At 71.6% G+C, this 24,510-nt stretch overlaps 5 protein-coding genes and 1 long non-coding RNA gene across 6 annotated transcripts in view; 2 read left to right on the top strand and 4 right to left on the bottom strand.

The window, feature by feature from the left end:
• LOC142074173 (uncharacterized) overlaps positions 1 to 24,510 on the top strand; it is a 227,996-nt gene that overhangs the window by 28,195 nt on the left and 175,291 nt on the right. The gene's annotated exons all lie outside the window — the stretch shown is intronic.
• Positions 1 to 24,510, bottom strand: part of LOC142074202 (uncharacterized) — a 159,063-nt gene that overhangs the window by 62,151 nt on the left and 72,402 nt on the right. The gene's annotated exons all lie outside the window — the stretch shown is intronic.
• LOC142074112 (complement factor B-like) lies at positions 219 to 7,063 on the bottom strand. The gene is made up of 12 exons (XM_075134560.1): positions 6,893 to 7,063; positions 6,336 to 6,569; positions 5,612 to 5,907; positions 5,447 to 5,465; positions 5,116 to 5,289; positions 4,445 to 4,540; positions 4,090 to 4,226; positions 3,643 to 3,781; positions 2,598 to 2,750; positions 1,865 to 1,966; positions 975 to 1,200; positions 219 to 291 (listed from the first exon to the last, which is right to left on the bottom strand). The coding sequence occupies exons 1-12, from the start codon at positions 6,939 to 6,941 to the stop codon at positions 219 to 221; spliced, it is 1,698 nt and encodes a 565-aa protein (XP_074990661.1). The 5' UTR covers positions 6,942 to 7,063.
• Positions 7,698 to 16,495, bottom strand: LOC142074111 (complement C2-like). The gene is made up of 16 exons (XM_075134559.1): positions 16,486 to 16,495; positions 16,128 to 16,313; positions 15,194 to 15,367; positions 14,093 to 14,188; positions 13,876 to 14,012; positions 12,868 to 13,006; positions 12,634 to 12,780; positions 12,473 to 12,562; positions 10,804 to 11,024; positions 9,650 to 9,761; positions 9,389 to 9,539; positions 9,242 to 9,318; positions 9,067 to 9,158; positions 8,248 to 8,383; positions 8,110 to 8,159; positions 7,698 to 7,998 (listed from the first exon to the last, which is right to left on the bottom strand). The coding sequence occupies exons 1-16, from the start codon at positions 16,493 to 16,495 to the stop codon at positions 7,810 to 7,812; spliced, it is 2,007 nt and encodes a 668-aa protein (XP_074990660.1). The 3' UTR covers positions 7,698 to 7,809.
• Positions 19,899 to 21,287, top strand: ZBTB12 (zinc finger and BTB domain containing 12). Its single transcript, XM_075134683.1, is given in 3 exon segments — positions 19,899 to 20,593; positions 20,596 to 20,668; positions 20,670 to 21,287. Coding segments are annotated over 3 exon segments (1,194 nt in total). The 5' UTR covers positions 19,899 to 20,067; the 3' UTR covers positions 21,265 to 21,287.
• Positions 22,259 to 23,597, bottom strand: LOC142074208 (uncharacterized). The gene is made up of 3 exons (XR_012670562.1): positions 22,950 to 23,597; positions 22,617 to 22,907; positions 22,259 to 22,574 (listed from the first exon to the last, which is right to left on the bottom strand). It is a non-coding gene; the product is annotated as an uncharacterized LOC142074208 (long non-coding RNA).

The following is a 24,510-nucleotide window of genomic DNA, read 5'->3' as shown; positions in this document are numbered from 1 at the left end:
GGTTTGGGGGTGCCCTGTTTGGGGGTCCCTGGGGTTCAGGGGTCCCTGGGGTTTGGGGGTCCCTGGGGTTTGGGGGTGCCCTGTTTGGGGGTCCCTGGGGTTTGGGGGTGCTGGGTTTGGGGGTGCCCACCGATCATGCGGTGGAAGGCCCTGGGGTTCGGGGGTCCCTGGGTTTGGGGTGCCCTGTTTGGGGGTGCCCTGTTTGGGGTGCACACCGATCATGCGGTGGAAGGCCCTGGGGTTTGGGGGTGCCCTGTTTGGGGGTGCACACCGATCATGCGGTGGAAGGCCCTGGGGTTTGGGGGTGCCCTGTTTGGGGGTGCCGGGTTCGGGGTGCGCACCGATCATGCGGTGGAAGGCCCTGGGGTTTGGGGGTGCCCTGTTTGGGGGTCCCTGGGGTTTGGGGTGCGCACCGATCATGCGGTGGAAGGCCCTGGGGTTTGGGGGTGCCCTGTTTGGGGGTGCCGGGTTTGGGGTGCGCACCGATCATGCGGTGGAAGGCCCTGGGGTTTGGGGGTCCCTGGGTTTGGGGGTGCCCTGTTTGGGGTGCGCACCGATCATGCGGTGGAAGGCCCTGGGGTTTGGGGGTCCCTGGGTTTGGGGGTGCCGGGTTTGGGGTGCCCTGTTTGGGGTGCGCACCGATCATGCGGTGGAAGGCCCTGGGGTTTGGGGGTCCCTGGGTTTGGGGGTGCCGGGTTTGGGGTGCCCTGTTTGGGGGTGCCCTGTTCGGGGGTCCCTGGGTTTGGGGGTCCCTGGGGTTTGGGGTGCGCACCGATCATGCGGTGGAAGGCCCTGGGGTTTGGGGGTCCCTGGGTTTGGGGGTGCCGGGTTTGGGGTGCCCTGTTTGGGGGTGCCCTGTTCGGGGGTCCCTGGGTTTGGGGGTGCCGGGTTTGGGGTGCGCACCGATCATGCGGTGGAAGGCCCTGGGGTTCGGGGGTCCCTGGGTTTGGGGGTGCCGGGTTTGGGGTGCGCACCGATCATGCGGTGGAAGGCCCTGGGGTTCGGGGGTGCCCTGTTCGGGGGTCCCTGGGTTTGGGGGTCCCTGGGGTTCGGGGTGCGCACCGATCATGCGGTGGAAGGCCTCCTGCAGGTCGGGCAGCCCCCGCAGCAGGAAGAGGTGCTGCTCCCCGTCCTTCTGCGAGCCCAGCGCGTTCAGCGTCTCCGCGTGCACCGACTCCCCCACCCCGAACACGTACACGTCTGGGGGGGGCGTCAGCGGGGGCTCCAACCTCCCCCAGCCCCCTCAAAGCCCCCTGCACCCCCGCCTCGTGCATCCCCCCCAGGACCTCCCCAAACTCGCCTGCACCCCCAACCCCCTGCACCCCCAACCCCCTACAGCCCCCCCAAACACCCCTGCACCCCCAACCCCCTACAGCCCCCCAAACACCCCTGCACCCCCAACCCCCTGCACCCCCAACCCCCTACAGCCCCCCCAAACACCCCTGCACCCCCAACCCCCTGCAGCCCCCCAAACCTCCCCAGAGCCCCCCCAAACACCCCTGCACCCCCAACCCCCTGCACCCCCAACCCCCTGCAGCCCCCCCAAACACCCTGCACCCTCAACCCCCTGCAGCCCCCCCAAAACCACCCCAGGCCCCCTCCAAACACCCCTGCACCCCCAATCCCCTGCAGCCCCCCCAAAACCACCCCAGGGCCCCCCCAAACACCCCTGCACCCCCCCAACCCCCTGCAGCCCCCCCAAACCCCCCATCTGACCCCAGCCCCACTGATATCCCCCAAGCCCCCCAACCTGCCCCCCCAGTTCCCCCAATGCCCCCCAGGGCCCCCCCACGCCCTCCCAGCCCCCCCAATGGCCCCCCAATGCCCCCCCAGTTCCCCCAATGCCCCCATTCCCGACCCCCACCCAGAAAGTCCTCCCGGTCGTTGCGGGGGTCCCGGCCGATGCTCAGCAGCTCCCGGATCTGGTGGATGACGGGGACGGGGGACCCCCCCATATTCACCCGGCCTGGGGGGGCACAGGGGGTCACGGGGGGGGCCTGGGGGGATTTGAGGAGGTCTGGGGGGCCTTGAGGGGGATTTAGGGGGGTCAGGGGGAGCTTTTGGGGGGCTCTAGGGGGGATTTGGGGTCAGGAGTCTTTGGGGGGCTCTAGGGGGGATTTGGGGTCGGGGGGGTCCCAAAGGGGGGATTTGGAGTCGGGGGGGGGATTTTGGGGTGCATGGGGGGGGATTTGGGGTCCTGAGTGTGGGGGCATCGAGGGGGTTCAGGGGGGTCCCAGGGTGGCTGGGGGGGTCCCGGGGGTGTCAGAGGGGTCACAGGGGCATTGGGGGGGGTCCCGGGGGTATTGGGGGGTCCCAGGGTGTCCCAAGAGCATTAGGGGGGTCCCAGGGTCGTTGGGGGGTCCCGGGGGCGTTGGGGGGGGGTCCCAGGGTGTCCCAAGAGCATTAGGGGGGTCCCAGGGTCGTTGGGGGGGTCCCGGGGGTATTGGGGGGTCCCAGGGTGTCCCAAGAGCATTAGGGGGGTCCCAGGGTCGTTGGGGGGGTCCCGGGGGCGTTGGGGGGTCCCAGGGTGTCCCAAGAGCATTAGGGGGGTCCCGGGGGCGTTGGGGGGGTCCCGGGGGCGTTGGGGGGGGTCCCACCGTCGGTCATGATGACGAGGACGTGGCGGGTGCTGTTGGTGACGGGGGGGGGGCGCAGCCCCCGCAGCTGCTCCGCCCGCTCCTGCTGCACCAGGAGCTCGTACACGGCCTTGAGGGCGGCGTGGGGGTTCGTCCCCGGCTTCTGCGCGTGGGCTGGGGGCGCGGGGTCACTGCACCCCGGGACCCCATAGGTCCCCCCTAGCACCCCCCCAGACCCCCATAGCCCCCCCTTGGATCCCCCCCAGACCCCCATAGCACCCCCAGGACCCCCCCAGTCCCCCCTAGGACCCTCCCAGACCCCCATAGCATGCCATAGCCCCCCCCCGACCCCCCCAGCCCCCCCTAGGATTCCCCCCAGACCCCCATAGCACCCCATAGCCCCCCCTTAGGACCCCCCCAGACCCCCATAGCACCCCATAGCCCCCCCCAGCACTCCCCAGATCCCCATAGCCCCCCCTAGGATTCCCCCCAGACCCCCATAGCCCCCCCTAGGATCCCTCCCAGACTCCCGTAGCACCCCATAGCCCCCCCTTAGGACCCCCCCAAAACCCCATAGCACCCCATAGTCCCCCCAGGACTCCCCCAGACCCCCCTAGCCCCCCCTAGGATTCCCCCCAGACCTCCATAGCCCCCCCCAGGACCCCCACAGCCCTCCCTAGGATCCCCCCCCGATCCCCATAGCCCCCCCTAGGACCCTCCCAGACTCCCATAGCACCCCATACCCCCCACGACCCCCCCAGATCCCCATAGCCCCCCCTAGGATTCCCCCCAGATCCCCATAGCCCCCCCCAGTCCCCCCTAGGACCCTCCCAGACCCCCATAGCACGCCATAGCCCCCCCCCCGACCCCCATAGCCCCCCCCAGTCCCCCCTAGGACCCTCCCAGACCCCCATAGCACGCCATAGCCCCCCCCCCCCCCGACCCCCCCAGATCCCCATAGCTCCCCCCAGGACCCTCCCAGATCCCCATAGCACCCCGTAGCCCCCCCCAGGACCCCCCCCATAAAGCCCCTCGGGACCCCGTCCCAGGACCCCCAGCACCCCACCTGCGAAGGGCAGCCCCGCCAGCAGCTCCCGCACCCGGTCCCCCTCGGCCGCCTGCGGCTCCATGGGGCTCAGCACCACCCGCGCCTCCGTCCCGAAGGTGATGATCCCGTAGTGGGGGGTCGCCCCATAGCTGGCGATCTGGGGGGGGCGGGGGGTCAGGGAGGGATTTGGGGGTCCCAGGAGGCCTGGGGGGTCAAGGGGGTCTGGGAGATTGGGGGGGTCAGGGGAGTCTGGGGGGACATGAGGGGACTTGGGCAATATGGGGGATCAGGAGGGGCTTGGGGGGGGACTTGGACGTCCCAGGGGGGCCATGGGGGTCTGAGGGGGGATTTGGGGGTCCCAGGGGGGACCTGAGGAGTCTGAGGGGGGATTTGGGGGTCCCAGGGAGTCTGGGGTTCAGGGACATCAGAGGGGGTTGGGGGGGTCTGGGGGTCCTGGGGTGCCACCTTCTCCACCAGCTCCCTGAGGGCCTCCCGGGCGTCCCCGAAGTCGCGGGCGCCGATGCTCTGGGACGCGTCCAGCACCAGGTAAATGTTCAGGGCGGCCCCGGGGCTCAGCCGGATCCGGCGCTTCTCCGTGGGGCCTGGGGGGCACGGGCACGCTGCCACCCACCCCCCAGAGCCCCCCAGGGACCCCCACGGACCCCCCCAGAGCCCCACAGACCCCCAAAACTCCCTGCCCCCCCCACAGCCCCCCCATATCCAAATACCCCCGCAGCCCCATGGCCCCCCCAACTCCCATTGCACCCCATAGCCCCCCCCAATGCCCCCCATAGCCCCCCCCGGCCCCCCTTGCCCCCACCCTTGGTGTCGTTGGCCTCGGCCACCTCCACGGTCTCGGCGAGGGAGGCGAGGAAGGAGGAGGCCACGTCCTCGGGGGTGTCGAAGGAGTTGGGGTCTGTGGGGGCACTGGGTCACCCCCCGCTCCTGGCACCATACAGGACACCCCCCCCCCCCAGCCCCATAAGGGTCCTCCCCCTCCATAGGGGATCCCAACCCCCCCCCTCCATATGGGACCCCATAAACCCCCATATCCCATAGACCCCACCCACCCCATAGGGCCCCCCAGGACCGTGTACCCCCTGGGTACCACCCCACAGCCCCCCCCCCCCCCCCCGGTTCCCCAGGGGCCCCAGAGCCCCCAGGCCCCCCAGCCCCTGGAGCCCCTCACCGTGGCATCGGGGCTCAGACCCCCCCCAGCCCACCCATACTCCAGGACCCCCTCCCGGGCCCCTCACCACGGCACCGGGGCTCAGACCCCCCCAGCCCCTGGTGCCCCTCACCGCAGCATCGGGGCTCAGACCCCCCCCGCCCCCCCCAACCCAGGACCCCCCCGTGGCCCCTCACCGCGGCCTTGGGACTCAGACCCCCCCAGCCCCCCCCGGGACCCCCTGGCCCCTCACCGCGGCATCGGGGCTCAGCACCCCCCAGCTCCCCCCACCCCAGGACCCCCCGGGACCCCCGGCCCCTCACCGCGGCATCGGGGCTCGGTGCCGCTCCAGACGCCGCCCTCCAGGCAGCGGCGCTCGGCCGAGCCCAGCAGCTGCAGCCCGGGCCGGCAGCGGTACCGGACGCGTCCCTCCACCTCGTACCCCGACCCCTCCTTGGTGGCCCCCGGCGGGACCCCCGGGGCCGGGCAGGCCCCCGCTGCGGGCGGGGGTCAGGGCGTGACACGGGGACACGGGGGGGGGGGGGACAGGGGGGACAAAGGGACATGGGGGGGACACGGGGATGCTCGGGGATGCAGGGACATTTGGGGGGGACGCGAGGATGCTCAAGGGAGGTGGGGGGGATATGGGGACACTTGGGGGGCCGCAAGGATGCTGAGGGGACACGGGGATGCTCGGGGGACGGGGGGACACGGGGGGACGGGAGGATGGGGGACATGGAGGTAGGGGACAGGGGGACACTTGGGGGGGACAGGGTCGTGGGGCCGGGGGGGAGAGGGGGACATGGGGGGGACACGGGAGAGGAGATGTGGGGACATGGGGGGGCACTTGGGGGTACATGGGGACAAGGGGGGACAGGGGGACACCCGGGGGGGACAGGGACAGGCAGGACCCCCCCGCGCCCCCTCACCGCCATCGTCGCAGACGGGGGTGGCCCCCTCCCAGCGCCCCCCGGGGCCGCAGAGGCGGGTGCGGGGCCCCCGCAGGGTGAAGCCCCCGAAGCAGCCGAACTCCAGGCGGGAGCCGGGGGGGTGCCGCCCCCCCCGCGGCCAGAACCAGCCCTGCTCGAACTCCAGCGGCGCCGGGCACCAGACGGCTGGGGGGGGCACCGCTGAGCCCCCTCGCCCCCGACATCCCGGGGGCCACCCTGTGACCCCAGAGGGCCCCCCGGGACCCCCCAGGGACCCTCCATGGCCTCAGAGAGGCCCCCAACGCCCCCTGAGCCCCAGGGACCCCCAATGACTCCCCATGACCCATAGGGACCCTCCAAGGACCCCCCCAGGAACCCCCAGAGACACCCTGGGACCCCCTAATCCCAGAGACCCCCCCCCCCAACCCCCCCAGGGACCCCCCTCCATGGCCCCAAACATCTCCCACCCCGCCCCCCCGAACACCAGGGACCCCCGGGCACCCCCAATAACCCCCCCCAAGGACCCCTCAGTCCCCGGAGCCCCCCTAACCCCCATGACCCCCTGAACGCCAGTGCCCCCCCCCAGGACCCTCCCAAGGACCCCCCCGACCCACCTTGGCAGCGGGGGGTGCCCCCCCCGGGCAGGGGGTCCCAGGCCCCCTCGGGGCCGCAGCGGCGGAGGCCGGTGGGCATGGGGGTGCTCCCGGGGGGGCAGCGGTAGCGCAGCCCCTCCCCCCCCGCCACCAGCTCCCCCCAGCCCCCCGCGATCGGGACCAGCGCCGGGTCGCAGCGGGGGGGGTCGGGGGGCAACGTGGGAGTGGGCCCCGGGGTGGCCGCCGTGGGGCTGCCTGTGGGGTGGGGGACACGGTCAGTGGGGGTGTGGGGCGGCCGTGGGGCGGCCGTGGGGTGGGGGACACGGTCAGTGGGGGGAGGGGGGGTGGCCGTGGGGCGGCCGTGGGGTGGGGGACACGGTCAGTGGGGGTGTGGGGCGGCCGTGGGGCGGCCGTGGGGTGGGGGACACGGTCAGTGGGGGTGTGGGGCGGCCGTGGGGCGGCCGTGGGGTGGGGGACACGGTCAGTGGGGGTGTGGGGCGGCCGTGGGGTGGGGGACACGGTCAGTGGGGGGGTGGGGTGGCCGTGGGGCAGCTCTGGGGTGGTCGTGGGGCACCGACCGTCAGCGGGGGCCAGGAGGAGCAGGAGGGCGAGGAGGGGTCCCGCCATGGCCGTGGGTCCGGGCTCGTCCGTCCGTCCGTCCGTGCGTCCGCGGGCTCTGTGGGGCCGGGGGGCGGGTTGCGAAATACCGCCCCACCGCCCCCCCCCCGCGGGCTACGGGAAGTCACGGGGGGGGGGGGGGGGCCGGGGCTGCCCCACACCCCGGGGGGCCCAGGCGTCCGGTACCCCCGCCCCCGCGGTCCCACCTGCGCCCCATCGCGGGGTAACGAGGCCTCATTAACAGCAGGTGCCGCTAATGAGGGTCCCACCCTGCACACCTGGGCCCCTCCCCCTCCATGGGGGGTGATTCCCCCCCCGCTCTGCCGGGAAAAGGCGGCACCGCGACACCCTCGGAGGAAGGTCACGGCGTGGGGGGGCACAGGCTTTATTGGGGGGCTGGGGGTCACGGCGGGGGTCATGCCATGGGTCACAGTGGGGGTCCCACCGAGGGTCCCACCATGGGCCTCTCCGTTGGTCCCAGTGGGGGTCCCAGTGAGGGTCCTGCCGTGGGTTGCACCGTGGGTGACAGTGGGGGTCCCCCCGAGGGTCCCGCAGAGGGTCCCACCATGCGTCTCTCCGTTGGTCCCAGTGGGGGTCCCAGTGAGGGTCCCAGTGGGGGTCCCGCCATGGGTTCCGCCGTGGGTTGCACCGTGGGTGACAATGGGGGTCCCCCCGAGGGTCCCGCAGAGGGTCCCGCAGAGGGTCCCACCATGGTTCTCGCCGTGGCTCGCAGTGGGGGTCCCCCCGAGGGTCCCCCCGAGGGTCCCGCAGAGGGTCCCGCAGAGGGTCCCACCATGGGTCTCGCCGTGGCTCGCAGTGGGGGTCCCCCCGAGGGCCCCCCCGAGGGTCCCCCGAGGGTCCCGCGCGGAGGCGGGCGCTAGCGGAGGGGGGCGAAGCGCAGGACCCCCCCCAGGAGGCGGCGCAGCCAGGGCTGGACGCGGAAGAGGCTGATGTGGAAGTCGCGGGGCCGGTGGCCGGGGGGGGCCGGGGGCTGCAGCGGGAGCCCCCCCGCCCTGCGCCGACCCCCCCGGCACGGGTTGAAGGTCCCCCAGCTCACCACCCCCACCTGTGGGGCAGGGCCGGGCGTGGGGGCGCGGGGGACCCCGGGGGGTCCCCAGCACCCGGCTTCGGGGGTCCCGGCCTGAGGGACCCCCCCCAGTTTGGGGCCCCCCCTCACCTGAACGAAGCGATGCCTCCTCTCCAGGAACAGGGACCCCCCGGACTCCCCTGGGGGGCAGAGGGGGGTGGGTGGGCGGGGGGGGTCCAGGCACCCCCCTACCCCCCCCAGCACCCACCCCCCGCCGCCCCCACCCACCTTTGCAGGTGGCGGCCTCGGGGGGGCCCCCGCTCTCCTGCCCCGAGCAGAGGAACCGGGGGGTCACCACCTCCCCCACCGCCGCCGCCGCGTAGGGCGTCCCCGGCTGCGTCGCCCCCGAAGCGCAGGCGTCCCACTGCGGGGGGGCTGGGTCACCCCAAAAGCTTGGGACCCCCCAAAAGCCTGGGGGCCCCCCCAAATGCCTGGGTTCCCTCCCAAAAGCCTGGGTCACCCCAAATGCCTGGGTTCCCCCCAAAAGCCTGGGTCCCCCCCCCAAATGCCAGGGTTCCGCCAGACACCAGGGTTCTCCCAAATGCCGGGGTCCCCCCAAACCCCGGGGTCCCCCCAGACACCAGGGTCCCCCCAAACCCCAAGTTCCCCCCAAAACCCGGGGTCCCCCCAAACCCCGGGGTCCCCCCAAACCCCGGGGTCCCCCCAAACGCTGAGGTCCCCCCAAACCCCAAGTTCCCCCCAAACGCCAGGTTCCCCCCAAACCCCAGGGTAACCCCAAACCCCGGGGTCCCCCCAAACGCCGGGGTCCCCCCCCAAACCCCGGGTTCCCCCCCAGATGCCGGGGTCCCCCAAACGCTGGGATCCCCCCGAACCCCGGGTTCCCCCCGAACCCCGGGGTCCCCCCAAACGCCGGGGTCCCCCCCAAACACCAGGGTCCCCCCCAAACCCCGGGTTCCCCCCCAGATGCCGGGGTCCCCCAAACGCTGGGATGCCCCCGAACCCCGGGGTCCCCCCGAACCCCGGGTTCCCCCCGAACCCCGGGGTCCCCCCAAAGGCCGGGGTCCCCCCAAAGGCCGGGGTCCTCACCGCCTCCTGGCCCTTGATCCACACCCTCATCCTCTGCGGCTCCAGGGAGACGAACTCGGCCGGGACCCGGGGCCGCCCCAGCAGCTCGGCCTCTGGGGGGGGCCTGGTCAGCACCCACACACCGGGGACCCCCCCACCCGACACCGGGGTCCCCCCCCCAAGCCGGGACCCCCACCTTGCTCCTCGCACGTCGTCCCCGGCGGTTTCCTCATGGCCCGGTTGGCTTCTTCGGTGCAGGGGACGCAGACGCGCCTGGGGCGAGGGGGGGGTCAGGGTGCCCCGGGGGACCCCCCCGTGTTGTGTGTCCCCCCCCCCCACTCACCTGGGGGTCCCGCGGGTCCCCACCTCCCGCTCCAGCTCCACCAGCGCCACGTCGTAGTCGTAAAACTCGGGGATCCCCCGGGACACCCCGGCGCGGACGTCGAAGCCCTCGTGGAGCACCCAGCGCCGGAGGGGCACCCACTCCCCCTCCCCTGCCCCCCCAAACCCCCCCGTCAGCCGGACGCGGGGTGGGGGGTGTCCCGGCTGCCGGGGTCCCCCCCTCGGGGTGCAGGGGAGCGGGGGGTCCCCCCGAGCGCCCTACCCAGGTCGGCGGTCCAGGCGTGGGGCTCGGGGCCCCCCAGGAAGCAGTGCGCCGCCGTCAGCACCCAGCGGCCCCCCACCAGGGACCCCCCGCAGCGCTGCTCCCGCCCCGCCTGCCGCAGCGGCGTCGGCGCCCGTGGGTGACGGGGACCCCCAGGCGGGGGGGGCCCGGGTCCCCTGGGAGGGGGTTTGGGGGAGCGGGGGGGCCCGGACACCTGGGTGTGTGGGTGCGGGACCCCCTCCCCGGACGCCCAGGTCCCCAGTGGGTGCGGGACCCCCGCCCCGGATGCCCGGGTCCCCAGTGGGTGTGGGACCCCCCAGACGCCCGGGTCCCCAGTGGGTGCGGGACCCCCTCCCCAGACATCCAGGTCCCCAGTGGGTGTGGGACCCCCCCAGATGTCCAGGTCCCCAGTGGGTGTGGGACCCCCTCCCCGGACGCCCGGGTCCCCAATGGGCCACGGGGTGTGGGACCCTCCCCATCACCTGGGTCCACTGTGGGCCATGGGGTGCGGGACCCCCTCCCCGGCCACCCAGGTCCCCAGTGGGTGCGGGACCCCATCCCCGGACACCTGGGTCCCCAGTGGGTGTGGGACCCTCCCAGACACCCAGGTCCCCAGTGGGTGCGAGACCCCCTCCCCGGACACCCAGGTCCCCAGTGGGTGCGGGACCCCCTCCCCAGACACTCAAGTCCCCAGTGGGTGCGGGACCCCCCAGATGCCTGGGTCCCCTGTGGGTGCGGGACCCCCTCCCCGGACGCCCAGGTCCCCAGTGGGTGCGGGACCCCCCAGATGCCTGGGTCCCCAGTGGGTGCGGGACCCCCTCCCCGGACGCCCAGGTCCCCAGTGGGTGCGGGACCCCCCAGATGCCTGGGTCCCCTGTGGGTGCGGGACCCCCTCCCCGGACGCCCAGGTCCCCAGTGGGTGCGGGACCCCCCAGATGCCTGGGTCCCCTGTGGGTGCGGGACCCCCTCCCCGGACGCCCAGGTCCCCAGTGGGTGCGGGACCCCCCAGATGCCCAGGTCCCCAGTGGGTGCGGGACCCCCTCCCCGGACGCCCAGGTCCCCAGTGGGTGCGGGACCCCCCAGATGCCCAGGTCCCCAGTGGGAGGTGGGGTGCAGGACCCCTTCCTGGGTCCCCCTGCGGGGGGGGGTCTCACCCTCAGGATGACGTGCCAGGGGGGTCGGGGGGCTCCGGCGGGGACGATGACGCCGCAGAGGTCCCCGAGGGTGGTGGCCACCAGCGCCGCCTCCAGCGCCTGCCGCAGCGCCGCCGCGTCCGCCAGCTTGAAGGCGTGGGGCTCGTCCCGCCGGTGCGAGGCCACCGCCGCCAGCTCCGCCACGTCCACCTCCAGCATCCCCACCCCGAAGGCGTAGATGTCTGGGGGGGGAGCGAGGGGGGCTCAGGGGGGCACGGGAGGGGTCTGGGGGCAGCTGGAACGGGGCTTGGGGCGTCAGAAATGGGGTTGGGGGCACCTAGGAGGGGCTCAGGGGGTATCTGAGGTGGCTTTGGGGCACCAGAAATGGGTCTGAGGCACCTAGAACAGGGTTCGAGGCATCAAAAATGGGGTTGGAGGCAGCTAAAAGGGGCTTGAGGGCATCTAAGGTGGCTTTGGGGCACCCAAAAGAGGCTTGAAGATATCTAAGGTGGCTTTGGGGCACCCAAGTTGGGTCTGGAGCATCTAAAATGGGGTTGGGGGCACCTCAGTGGGGCTGGGGGCACCTAGAACAGGGCTTGGGGCATCTCAGATGGGATTGGGGACACCTAGAAGGGGCTCGGGGGTATCTAAGGTGGCTTTGGGGCACGCAAATTGGGTCTGGGGCATCTAAAAGGGGGTTTGAGGCACCTCAATGGGGCTTGGGGTACCTAGAACGGGGCTTGGAGGACCTAGAACAGGGCTTGGGCACCTCAGTGGAGCTTGGGGCACCCAGAACAGCGTTTGGGTCCCCTCAGCAGGGCTTGGGGCACCTAGAACAAGGTTTGGGGCATTTCAAATGGGGTTGGAGGCACCTAAAAGGGGGTCTGGGGGCACCTCGATGGGTGTCAGGATGGATCTGGGGGCACCAAGGGGGGGTTGGAGGCACCTAAAGGGGGTTGGGTGACCCAGAACGTGGCTCAGGGTGCCCGGAGCTGGCCCCGCGTGGGTGGGGGCAAGGTCCGGCCCTGGGGACAGGGACGGGGCTGTGACCGCGCGGGCAGAAGGGGCCCCTCGGGGCCACCCCCGCGGTGGCGCAAGAGCAAACAGTGGTGGGGGCAGGCGGGACCAAGGACACGCTGGGGCCGTGGGGAGTTGCATGGGGGCCTGAGGGGGTGGGATGGCCCCAAACCACCCTCAAGGTCTCCAAACCACCCCTGAGGTCCCCCAAATCATCTTCGAGGTCCCAAAACCCACCACTGAAGTTCTCAAACCCCCCTCAAGATCCTGAACATCATCTTTAATGTCCCCAAACCACCCCTGAGGTCCCCAAAACCACCTTTAATGTCCCAAGAGCCACTACTGAGGCCCTCAAAACCACCCTCAAGGTCCCCAAACCACTCTCAATGTCCCCCAAACCACCTTTAATGTCCCAAGAGCCACCACTGAGGCCCTCAAAGCCACCCTCGAGGTCCCCAAACCACCCTCAATGTCCCCCTACCCATCTCTGAGGTTCCGAGAGCCACCCTCAAGATTCCCAGCACCACCTTTGAGGTCCCCAAACCAACCCTGAGGTCCTCAAGCCACCCTCGAGGTCGTGAAAGCCACCCTCAAGGTCCCCAGCACCATCATCGAGGTCCCCAAAGCCACCCTCAAGGTCCCCAAAGCCCCCCGAGGTCCCCATGGCACCCACCCAGGTAGTCCTCCCGGTCCGGCTTGATCTCCAGCACGTCCTCAATCTTGGCCACCGCGTCCCGGGGGTGCCCCCCAACGTTGAACCTGCCTGTGGGGCGGCAAGAGGGGGGTCACCCAGGTCCCCACCCCCCCCCCCCGCGTCCCCCCCCGGGTCCCCACCGTCCGTCAGCAGGATGACAACATGGCGGACGTCCCGCCAGGCCTCGGGGTGGTCCGTCCGCGCCGCCCGCGCCTTCTGGAAGAGGAGCATGTGGTAGACCTCCATCAGCGCCGCGCGGATGTTGGTGCCCGTTGCGTTGCCGTGGTCTACGGGGAGACGGAGACCCGCCAGGTCCCGGACACCGGGGTCCCCGCCCCGGACACCGGGGTCCCCTCCCGGCCCGTGGGACGCACCGGCGAAGGTCATGTTCTCCAGGCGGCGGAGAACCTCATCGGCGTCGGCCGCCTCGTCCTCGGCCGTGGAGATGATGACCCGGGCCCGGCTGGCGAAGGAGATGACGGCGAAGCTCACGGCCACCTCGAAGCTGCTGAGCTGCAGCGGGGAGGGGGTCAGGTCCCACCCTGAGGTCCCACCGTGATCCCACCCATGGTCCCACCATGGTTGTATCACAGTCCCAGCCCATTCCTCCCTGGTCTCACCAAGGTCCCCTCCATGGTCCCACCTCATCCCTCCATGGTCCCACCATGGTCCTACTTTGTCCCCCCATGGTCCCACCTTATCCCTCCATGGTCTCCCCATGGTCCTACTTCATCCCCCCATGGTCCCCCCATGGTCCCCCCTCATCCCTCCATGGTCCCACCATGGTCCTACTTCATCCCCCCATGGTCCCCCCATGGTCCCACCTCATCCCTCCATGGTCCCACCATGGTCCTACTTCATCCCCCCATGGTCCCACCTCATCCCCCCATGGTCCCACCATGGTCCTACTTTGTCCCCCCATGGTCCCACCTCATCCCCCCATGGTCCCACCATGGTCCCACTTCATCCCATCGTGTTCCCACCAAGGTTCTACCACAATCCCAGCTTGTTCTTCCACGGCCCCACCAAGGTCCCCCCACGGTCCCACCTCATCTCCCCATGGTCCCACCATGGTCCTACTTTGTCCCCCCATGGTCCCACCTTATCCCCCCATGGTCTTCCCATGGTCCTACTTCATCCCCCCATGGTCCCACCTCATCCCCCCATGGTCCCACCATGGTCCTACTTCATCCCCCCATGGTCCCACCATGGTCCCACCTCATCCCATCATGCTCCCACCAAAGTCCTACCACAATCCCAACCTGTTCTTCCACGGTCTCACCTCATCCCACCACGGTGCCCCCTCCATGGTCCCACCCCGGTTCCAGCCCGTTCCTCTCTGATCCCGCCATGTCCCCCCCGTGTCCCCCCCCGTGTCCCACCCTGTCCACGATGGCGGCCCCGCACTCCTGGAAGAGGCCGAAGTTCTCCGAGCGGACGCTGCCGGAGGCGTCGAGGAGCAGGTAGACGTGGAGGGACCCCTCGCGGCTCAGCAGGATGCGCCGGCCCAGGGACGAGCCTGGGGACGTCCCCGCGCGTCACCCCCGCCCGGGGGGGCCCCGTGTGTCCCCCCCGATGCCGGCGCCCCCCCAGACCCACCGTTGTGGGGACGGGCGCCCGCCAGCTCCAGGACGGAGGCGAGGGACGCCCCGAAGCCCTCGCTGATGTCCTCGGGGAGGTCGTAGGCGTAGGGGTCTGCGGGGGGGACACGGGGGGACACGGGGGGACACAGGGACACGTGGGGACACACACGGGGTGGACAGGGGGACACATGGGGGGCACAGGGGGACGTGGGGGGGGTCTTGGGGGGGACACGGGGACCTGGGAGGGTTCTTGAGGGGACAGGGGGACCTGGGGGGCACAGGGGGACCTGGGGGGGTTCGGGGGGGGTCTCTAGGGGGCACGAGGGAGGTCCTGAGGGGCACAAGGGGTCGTGTGGGGGGTCCTGGTGGGGAACGGGGACTTGGGGGGGGTCCTGAGGGGCACAGGGGACCTGGGGGGGTCCTGGCGGGCACAGGGGGTCGTGGGGGGGATCCTGGTGGGGACACGGGGACGTGGGGGCGTTCTTGAGGGGACAGGGGGACCTGGGGGGGTCCTGAGGGGCACAGGGGGACCTGGGGAGGCCCTGGGGGGCACAGGGGAACCTGGGGGGGTCCTGAGGGGCACAGGGGGACCTGGGGGGGTCCTGAGGGGCACAGGGGGACCTGGGGAGGCCCTGGGGGGCACAGGGGAACCTGGGGGGGTCCTGAGGGGCACAGGGGAACCTGGGGGGGTCCTGAGGGGCACAGGGGGTCCTGGGGAGGCCCTGGGGGGCACAGGGGAACCTGGGGGGGTCCTGAGGGGCACAGGGGGACCTGGGGAGGCCCTGGGGGGCACAGGGGAACCTGGGGGGGTCCTGAGGGGCACAGGGGGACCTGGGGGGGTCCTGAGGGGCACAGGGGGACCTGGGGAGGCCCTGGGGGGCACAGGGGGTCCTGGGGGGGTCCTGAGGGGCACAGGGGGTCCTGGGGAGGTCCTGGGGGGGACACGGGGGATCAGAGGGGTCCCTGTGGGTCACAGGAGGGGTCCCGGGGGGGCACTGGGATTCGGGGGGTCGCTGGGGGGGTCCCTGGGGCTCGGGGGTGGGTGGGTGTGGACACCCGGGGGCGGGGTTCCGGCGGAGGGGCGGGGTCAGGCGTGGCCACGCCCACTGTCACTCACGGCGGCAGGAGGGCTCGGGGCCGGACCAGCGGCCCGTCTCCAGGCAGCGGCGGTGGGCGGGGCCCAGCAGCATCAGCCCCGCCCCGCAGCGCACGTGCACCACCGCCCCCCGCTGCCGGCCCCGCCCCGTCGTCACCCCCCCGGCCGGCGCCGGGGCCGGGGGGCAGTCACCCGCTGGGGGGGGGTGTCAGAGGGGGCACCATCGGGACCCCAAACCCTACGGGGACCCCCCCAGCCCCCCAGGGACCCCCCTACCCCATGGGGACCCCCCCAGGGACCCCCTCGGGGACTCCCCCCCCAACCCATGGGGACCCCAAACTCTATGGGGACCCCCCCTCATCCCACCAGGGACACCCCCACCCCTCAGGGACCCTCCCCACCCCCTCCGCCACCCTATGGGGATCCCAAACCCTGTGGGGACCCCCCGAGCCCGTATCGGCCCCCCCCCGCACCCCCAAATCCCTCAGGGACCCCTTGGACTCAGGGGGACCCCCCCCACCCCACAGGGATTTTTGTTGCCCCCAGGGGCATTTTGGGGGATGTAGGGGACCCCAGGGGCATTTTTGGGGCCCCCAGGGGGATTTTGGGGGGATGTGGGGGCCCCCAGGGGCATTTTTGGAAGGATTTTGGGGCTCCCAGGGGATTTTGGGGGCCCCTAGGGGGATTTGGGGGGGATGTGGGGGCCCCCACGGGCATTTTTGGAGGGATTTTGGGGCTCCCAGGGGATTTTGGGGGCCCCTAGGGGGATTTGGGGGGGATGTGGGGGCCCCCACGGGCATTTTTGGAGGGATTTTGGGGCTCCCAGGGGATTTTTGGGGCCCCCAGGGGGTTTTGGGGGCCCCCAGGGGCATTTTTGGGGGCCCCCAGGGGCATTTCGGGGAGGATCGTGGCCCCCCCGCCCCGGGACGCCGGCGGGTGCGGGGCCGGGTCTCACCGCCGTCGTCGCAGACGGGGCTGGTGCCGCTCCAGAGCCCCCCGGGCCGGCAGCGCCGCTGGGCCGGGCCCCGCAGCACGAACCCGTCGTCGCAGGCGAAGTCCAGGACGGCGCCGGGGGGGTGGGAGGGGCGGCGGGGGGACACGGTCCCCTGCGGCAGCGACAGCGGCGCCGGGCAGCGCACCTCTGGGGGGAGCGGCGGGGGTCAGACCCCCCAGAGGGGACCCGGGGGGTCCGGGGGGAGTCTGACCCCAACCCACGGGGGACCCAGGGGGTCTCTGTTTCCCCCCCCCAAAGGGGACCCGGGGGTCTCCCCCACCCCCCAAAGGGGACCCGGGGGGTCCGGGAGGGGTCTGACCCCAACCCATGGGGGACCCAGGGGGTCTCTCCCCCCACTCCACGGGGGTCCCCGCCGTCGGGACGCACCTTTGCAGACGACGGGGGTCTCCTGCCCCGCGGGGGGGCAGCGGCCGGGGCGGTGGCGGGGGGGCGGGTGGGGGTAGGTGCCCGGGGGGCAGCGGGGCCCGGCGGGGGGGCAGGTGGGGGGGGCGCTGCCGGCGGCGGCCGGGCCGGGCCGGGCCCCCCCGGCGAGGAGCAGGAGAGTCAGCACCCAGGGGGCCATGGCCGGGGCGGCGGGGACCCCCGGGGGGCCCGGGAAAAGGCGCGGGGCGGGGCCACCGGGACAGGCCCCGCCCCCGGGGCGGAGCCACTTGGAGAAAAACGCCCCCAGGGCGGAGCCGGCCGGGGAAACCCGCCCCGGGGAAAACCCGCCCCCTGGGCGGAGCCAGCCGGAACGGACCCGCCTCCCTGGGGGCGGAGCCAGCCCGGAAAAACCCGCCCCCGGGGCGGACCCGGGCCCTCCACCGCCTCCGCCGCTGCCGCAACATGGCGGCGCGTTGCCATGGGAACGGCCGGCGGCGCGCGGTCGCGGGCTGATGACGTTCGGCGGGCGGGGCCGCGCTCCCAGAATGCCCCGGGGGAGGCGGGGAGGGGGTCGCCCCCCCCGGCCATGTCCCCCCGCATCCCACAATGCCCCGCGCCGCGCCCCCTCCCCCGCCGCGGCCCCTTTAACGGCGCTGCCGCGCGCCGGCGGCGCTCGAGGCGGTAACGGCGCGCGCGGGGGGGGCGGGGGCGGCGGCGGCCAATGGGGGCGCGGGGGGGGCGCGGGGGGGGGCCAATGGGGGCCCGGCCCGCGGGGACCAATGGGGGCGCGGGGGGGCCCCGCGCGGGCCAATGGGGGGGGGCGGGCGGGGGGCGGGGGGCGCGCGGTGACGTCAGCGCGGCCTTGTCTCCCCAGGTGGAGCCACGTGACCCCCGGCGCCCCCCCCAGTGCTCCCAGTGACCCCCCCAGTGCTCCCAGTGCTCCCAGTGACCCCCCAGGCTCCCACTGACCCCCCCCCTCCTCCTATTGACCCCCCAGTGTTCCCAGTGACCCCCCAGTGACCTCCCCCAGTGCTCCCAGTGCCCACACCATTGCCCCCCCAGTGCCCCCAGTGACCCCCCAGTGCTCCCAGTGACCCCCCCAGTGCTCCCAGTGACCTTCCCCAGTGCTCCCAGTGACCCCCCAGTGACCCCCCAGTGCTCCCAGTGACCCTCCCCAGTGCTCCCAGTGACCCCCTCTCCTCTCAGTGACCCCCCCAGTGCTCCCAGTGACCCCCCAGTGACCCCCCCAGTGCTCCCAGTGACCCCCCCGCAGTGCTCCCAGTGCCGCCCCCACTGACCCCCCAGAGCTCCCAGTGCTCCCAGTGACCCCCCGTGCCCCCACTGACCCCCCAGAGCTCCCAGTGCTCCCAGTGACCTCGCCCGTGCTCCCAGTCTCCCCAGTACCCCTGTCCCAGCAGCCACAGCCCCTCCCAGTGCTCCCAGTCTCCTGTCCCAGTCCTCTCACCAGCCCCATCTCCCCCTCCCAGTGCTCCCAGTCCACCTCCCAGCGCTCCTGATCCTCCCAGTGCCGCTCCCCCTTGCTCCCAGTGCTCCCAGTGTCCCCATCACTCTCTCCCAGTGCTCCCAGTTCCCCATCCCTTTGTTCCCAGTGCTCCCAGTAACCCCTCCTGGTGCTCCTGGTCCCCCCAGTAACTTGTCCTGTTGCTCCCAGTAACCCCTCCCAGTGCTCCCAGTCCCCTCATCGCCCCCTCCCAGTGCTCTCAGTACCCGGTCCCATTCCTCCCAGTAACCTTCCCCAGTGCTCCCAGTCCCCCCATTGCCCCCTCCTGGTGCTCCCAGTCTCCCCAGTAGCCCCTCCCAGTGCTCTCATTGCTCCCAGTGCTCCCAGTAACCCCTCCCAGTGCTCCCATTGCTCCCAGTAGCCCCTCCCATCACTCCCAGTAACCCTTCCCAGTGCTCCCAGTAGCCACTCCCAGTTCTCCCATCTCTCCCAGTCCCTCCAGTAGCCCCTCCCATCACTCCTACTAGCCCTTCCGAGTGCTCCCAGTAACCCCTCCCAGTGCTCCCATCGCTCCCAGTGCTCCCAGTAGCCCCTCCCAGTGCTCCCAGTGCTCCCAGTAGCCCCTCCCAGTGCTACCATCACTTCCAGTAGCCCCTCCCAGTGCTCCCAGTTCTCCCAGTAACCCCTCCCAGTGCTCCCAGTGCTCCCAGTAGCCCCTCCCAGTGCTCCCATTGCTCCCAGTAGCCCCTCCCAGTGCTCCCAGTAACCCCTCCCAGTGCTCCCATCACTCCCAGTAGCCCCTCCCAGTGCTCCCAGTAGCCCCTCCCAGTGCTCCCAGTGCTCCCTGTAACCCCTCCCAGTGCTCCCATCGCTCCCAGTAACCCCTCCCAGTGCTCCCAGTGCTCCCAGTAGCCCCTCCCAGTGCTCCCAGTAACCCCTCCCAGTGCTCCCATCGCTCCCAGTAGCCCCTCCCAGTGCTCCCATCACTCCCAATAGCTCCTCCCAGTGCTCCCAGTGCTCCCAGTAACCCCTCCCAGTGCTCCCATCACTCCCAGTAACCCCTCCCAGTGCTCCCAGTGCTCCCAGTAGCCCCTCCCAGTGCTCCCATCACTCCCAATAACCCCTCCCAGTGCTCCCAGTGCTCCCAGTAACCCCTCCCAGTGCTCCCATCACTCCCAGTAACCCCTCCCAGTGCTCCCAGTGCTCCCAGTAGCCCCTCCCAGTGCTCCCATCACTCCCAATAACCCCTCCCAGTGCTCCCAGTGCTCCCAGTAACCCCTCCCAGTGCTCCCATCACTCCCAGTAACCCTTCCCAGTGCTCCCAGTGCTCCCAGTAGCCCCTCCCGGTGCTCCCATCACTCCCAGTAACCCCTCCCAGTGCTCCCAGTGCTCCCAGTAGCCCAGTGCTCCCATCACTCCCAGTAACCCCTCCCAGTGCTCCCAGTGCTCCCAGTAGCCCCTCCCAGTGCTCCCATCACTCCCAGTAACCCCTCCCAGTGCTCCCAGTGCTCCCAGTAGCCCCTCCCGGTGCTCCCATCACTCCCAGTAACCCCTCCCAGTGCTCCCAGTGCTCCCAGTAGCCCCTCCCGGTGCTCCCATCACTCCCAATAACCCCTCCCAGTGCTCCCAGTGCTCCCAGTAACCCCTCCCAGTGCTCCCATCACTCCCAGTAACCCTTCCCAGTGCACCCAGTGCTCCCAGTAGCCCCTCCCGGTGCTCCCATCACTCCCAGTAACCCCTCCCAGTGCTCCCAGTGCTCCCAGTAACCCCTCCCAGTGCTCCCAGTGCTCCCAGTAGCCCCTCCCGGTGCTCCCATCACTCCCAGTAACCCCTCCCAGTGCTCCCAGTTCTCCCAGTAACCCCTCCCATCACTCCCAGTAACCCCTCCTGGTGCTCCCAGTCTCCCCAGTAGGCCGTCCCAGTGCTCTCATTGCTCCCATCACTCCCAGTAACCCCTCCCAGTGCTCCCAGTAACCTCTCCCGTCGCTCCCAGTCCCCCCAGCAGCCCCTCCCGTCGCTCCCAGTCCCCCCAGCAGCCCCCCCCGCCCCCCCGCCATGTCGTCCTGCGCGGAGGTGCTGCGTTTCCAGCTGCCGGGCCACGAGGCGGCGGCCCTGCGGAGCATGAACCGGCTGCGGGCGGAGGAGCGCTTCTGCGACGTCACCATCGTGGCGCGGAGCCTGCGGTTCCGGGGTCATCGCGTCATCCTGGCCGCCTGCTCCCCCTTCCTGCGCGACCAGTTCCTCCTCAACCCGGCGGCCGAGCTGCGGGTCTCGCTAGCCCACAGCGCCCGGGTGCTGGCCGACCTCCTGCTCTCCTGCTACACCGGCGCCCTCGAGTTCGCCGGCCGCGACCTCGTCAACTACCTGACGGCCGCCAGCTACCTGCAGATGGAGCACGTGGTGGAGCGCTGCCGCGGCGCCCTGGCCCGCTTCATCCAGCCGCCGCCCGCCGCCCCGCCCCCGCTGCGCCCCCCGCCCCCCCCCAAGCCCGAGGAGGAGGAGGAGGAGGAGGAGGAGGAGGACGGCGCGCCCGACATCTGCATCGTCAAGGTGGAGCCGGCGGCCAGGCGGCGGCGGGGACCGCGGGCGTGGGCGGCGGCGGCGGCGGCGGCGGCGGGGGCGGAAGGGCCGGCGGCCCCGCCCGAGCCGCCCCGCCCGCCGCCGCTGGGCGTGGTGAAGGCGTGCTACAGCCTGGCCGAGGACGCCGAGGGCGAGGGGCTCCTCATCTTCCCCGGCGGCGCGGCGGCGGCGGCGGCGGCGGCGGCGGCGGCGGGCGAGGAACCGGGCGGCGCCAACCCTCCCATCATGGCGGCCTCGACGGCGGCGGCGGCGGCGGCGGCGTCGTCCTCGTCGATGACGTCGACCCCGGCGCGGTGCGGGAAATGCGGCGAAGGCTTCCAGGGGGTGGAGAAGCTGGTGTTCCACATGCGGGCGCAACATTTCGTCTTCATGTGCCCGCGCTGCGGCAAACAGTTCAACCACAGCAGCAACCTCAACCGCCACATGAACGTCCACCGCGGCGTCAAGTCCCACGGCTGCGGCGTCTGCGGCAAGAGCTTCACGCAGAAGTCGACGCTGCACGACCACATGAACCTGCACAGCGGGGAGCGGCCCTACCGCTGCTCCTACTGCGACGTCCGCTTCGCCCACAAGCCCGCCATCCGCCGCCACCTCAAGGAGCAGCACGGGAAGACGACGGCCGAGAACGTCCTGGAGGCCAGCGTGGCCGAGATCAACGTCCTGGTGCGCTGAGGGGGGGCACCCCGCCGGGGGGCTGAGGGGGGGGGGCACCCCGCCGGGGGGCGGGGGGGGGGGGCACCCCGCCGGGGGGCGGGGGGGGGGGCACCCCGCCGGGGGGCTGGGGGGGGGGGGGCACCCCGCCGGGGCGCCGGGGGCCAGGACAGATGAGGGGGTGCACCCGGTCTGGATGCTGGGGGCCCCCCGTGGATAACGGGGTGCACCCTGCGGACACTGGGGTCCCCCCACAGATAATGGGGTGCACCCTGTCTGGACACTGGGGTCCCATGGCGGATAATGGGGTGCACCCGGTCTGGACACTGGGGTCCCATGGCGGATAATGGGGTGCACCCGGTCTGGACACTGGGGTCCCCCCACAGATAATGGGGTGCACCCTGCGGACACTGGGGTCCCATGGCGGATAATGGGGTGCACCCCAACTGGACACCGGGGTCCCATGATGGATGAGGGGGTGCACCCTGTGGACACTGGGGTCCCATGGCGGATAATGGGGTGCACCCTGTCTGGACACTGGGGTCCCATGGCAGATAATGGGGTGCACCCCACCTGGATCCATCTCATGGCAGATAATGGGGTGCACCCCAACTGGACACCGGGGTCCCATGGCGGATAATGGGGTGCACCCTGTGGACACTGGGGTCCCATGGCGGATAATGGGGTGCACCCCACCTGGATCCATCTCGTGGCAGATAATGGGGTGCACCCCAACTGGACACCGGGGTCCCCCCACAGATAATGGGGTGCACCCTGTCTGGATGCTGGGGTCCCCCCGCGGATAACGGGGTGCACCCTGCGGACACTGGGGTCCCATGGCGGATAATGGGGTGCACCCTATCTGGACACTGGGGTCCCCCCACAGATAATGGGGTGCACCCTTTCTGGATGCTGGGGTCCAGTGGCGGATAATGGGGTGCACCCTGTCTGGCACTGGGGTCCCCCCGCGGATAATGGGGTGCACCCTGCGGACACTGGGGTCCCCCCACAGATAATGGGGTGCACCCTGTCTGGCACTGGGGTCCCCCCGCGGATAATGGGGTGCACCCTGTGGACACTGGGGTCCCATGGCGGATAATGGGGTGCACCCCAACTGGACACCGGGGTCCCATGATGGATGAGGGGGTGCACCCGGTCTGGACGCTGGGGTCCCCCCATGGATAATGGGGCGCACCCTGTGGGCACTGGGGTCCCATGGTGGATAATGGGGTGCACCCTGTGGACACTGGGGTCCCCCCACGGATAATGGGGTGCACCCCAACTAGACACCACGGTCCCATGATGGATGATGGGGTGCACCCTGTCTGGCACTGGGGTCCCCCCACGGATAGTGGGGTGCACCCTGTCTGGACACTGGGGTCCCATGGTGGATAATGGGGTGCACCCCACCTGGATCCATCTCGTGGCAGATAATGGGGTGCACCCCACTCGGACGCCTGGGCCCCGTGGTGGATAATGGGGTGCACTCCGCCCAGACACTGGGGTCCCCCCACAGATAACGGGGTGCACCCTGTCTGGACACTGGGGTCCCCCCATGGATAAGGGAGTGCACCCCACCTGGATGCTGGGGTCTCGTGGTGGATAATGGGGTGCACCCCGCTTGGATACTGGGGTCCCCCAACAGATAACGGGGTGCACCCCGCCTGGACGCTGGGTCCCATGGTGGATAACGGGGTGCACCTCGCCTGGACGCTGGGGTCTCACGGTGGATAATGGGGTGCACCCTGTGTGGACGCCAGGGTCCCCCCGCGGATAAGGGGGTGCACCCTGCCTTGGACCCCTGCGCCCTGTGGCGGGTGATGGGGTGCACCTTGTCTGGACGCCGGGGCCCCATGGCGGATAACGGGGTGCACCGCGCCTGGACATTGGGGTCCCCCCACGGATAACAGGGTGCACCCCGCCTGGACGCGGGGGTCTCACAGCGGATAATGGGGTGCACCCCGCCTGGACGCCTGGGCCCCATGGCAGATAACGGGGTGCACACCGCCCGGACACCCGGTCCCCCCACGGATAATGGGGTGCACCCCACCCGGACGCCGAGGTCCCCCCATGGACGATGGGTTTGTGGGTCCCAGGTGCTGGGGTCCCCCCACGGATGAGGGGGTCCCCTCCAGCCGCACGCCTCTGCGGATAAGGGGGTGCACCCCACCCGGGCACCGGGGTCCCCTCGTCGATAAGGGGGGGCACTGCCCAGACCCGTGGGTCCCCCCGTGGAAAGCGGGGTGCCCCCCACTTGCACACCCAGCTCACCCCGTGGATAAGGGGGTGCACCCAGCCCGGACACCAGGGTCCCCCCCCAGACACTGGGTCCCTCAGTGGATATTGGGGTCCAGCCCCCCCCCCCCCAAACTGGGCTTTGCTCCCCTCTTTGGTCACCCGGGTCCCCACTGGTGGAGGGGGTCGTGGGGGTCTGGGTCCCCACTTGGGGGGGTCCCCCCGGCTCCCCTATAGCTTGGGGTTCCCCTATAGCTTGTAGTAAAGGTCCCAGGGTTCACCCTGGGGGGGGAGGGTCGTGGGGGTCCCCCCCAGCCCCTTGGGCACCCCTTTAGCTCGTAGCGATTTGGGGGGGGGGAGGAGATGGGGGGGTTCTCTAGTGGAGGGGGGAATTTGGGGGGGGGGCTGGGGGGTAGGGGTCAGAGTTGGGGGGGGGCACCCGGATGCCTGGGGGGGATTGGGGGGGGGGGATGGGAAGGGGGTTGGAGTGGGGGGGAGGGGGGGCACCCGGATCCCCTTTTGTGGGGGGGTGGGGGGGTGGTCCCACCCCTCCCCCACTGCAGCTTTTAGAGATTTTTTTGTAATAAACGAGGAAAACAAACAAAAAGAAGGTAAAAAATGGTGATTTTGGGTCGGGGGGGGAGGGACAGCTTGGGGGGCCCCCCCCCGGCAACTTGAGAGGGGGCGTGGCCTGCGGGAGTGGGGCGGAGCCAGCCCCGAAGACCCGCGGAGGGGCGTGGCCTGCGTGGTAGGGCGGAGCCAGCTCCGAAGGCGTAGGAGGGGGCGTGGCCATCCGCGAAGGGTTGGGAGGGGGCGTGGCCTGCGTGGTAGGGCGGAGCCAGCTCCGAAGGGCTGGGAGGGGGCGTGGCCTGCGTGGTAGGTGGCGGGGCGGAGCAAGGCGCGCGGGAAGACAATGAACTCCTGGCGCGGGCAAGTGGGCGGGGCGGTGGGCGGAGCGACGCCTCGCCGTGCCTTTCAGGGTAAAGCCCCGCCCTCCTTACGTCAGCAGCGGCGCGCGCGCGCGCGCGGGGC

Source organism: Calonectris borealis, chromosome 33 (genome assembly GCF_964195595.1).
Source record: "Calonectris borealis chromosome 33, bCalBor7.hap1.2, whole genome shotgun sequence".
NCBI classification, from domain to species: domain Eukaryota; kingdom Metazoa; phylum Chordata; class Aves; order Procellariiformes; family Procellariidae; genus Calonectris; species Calonectris borealis.
This window is presented reverse-complemented; position numbering and strand designations above follow the sequence as displayed.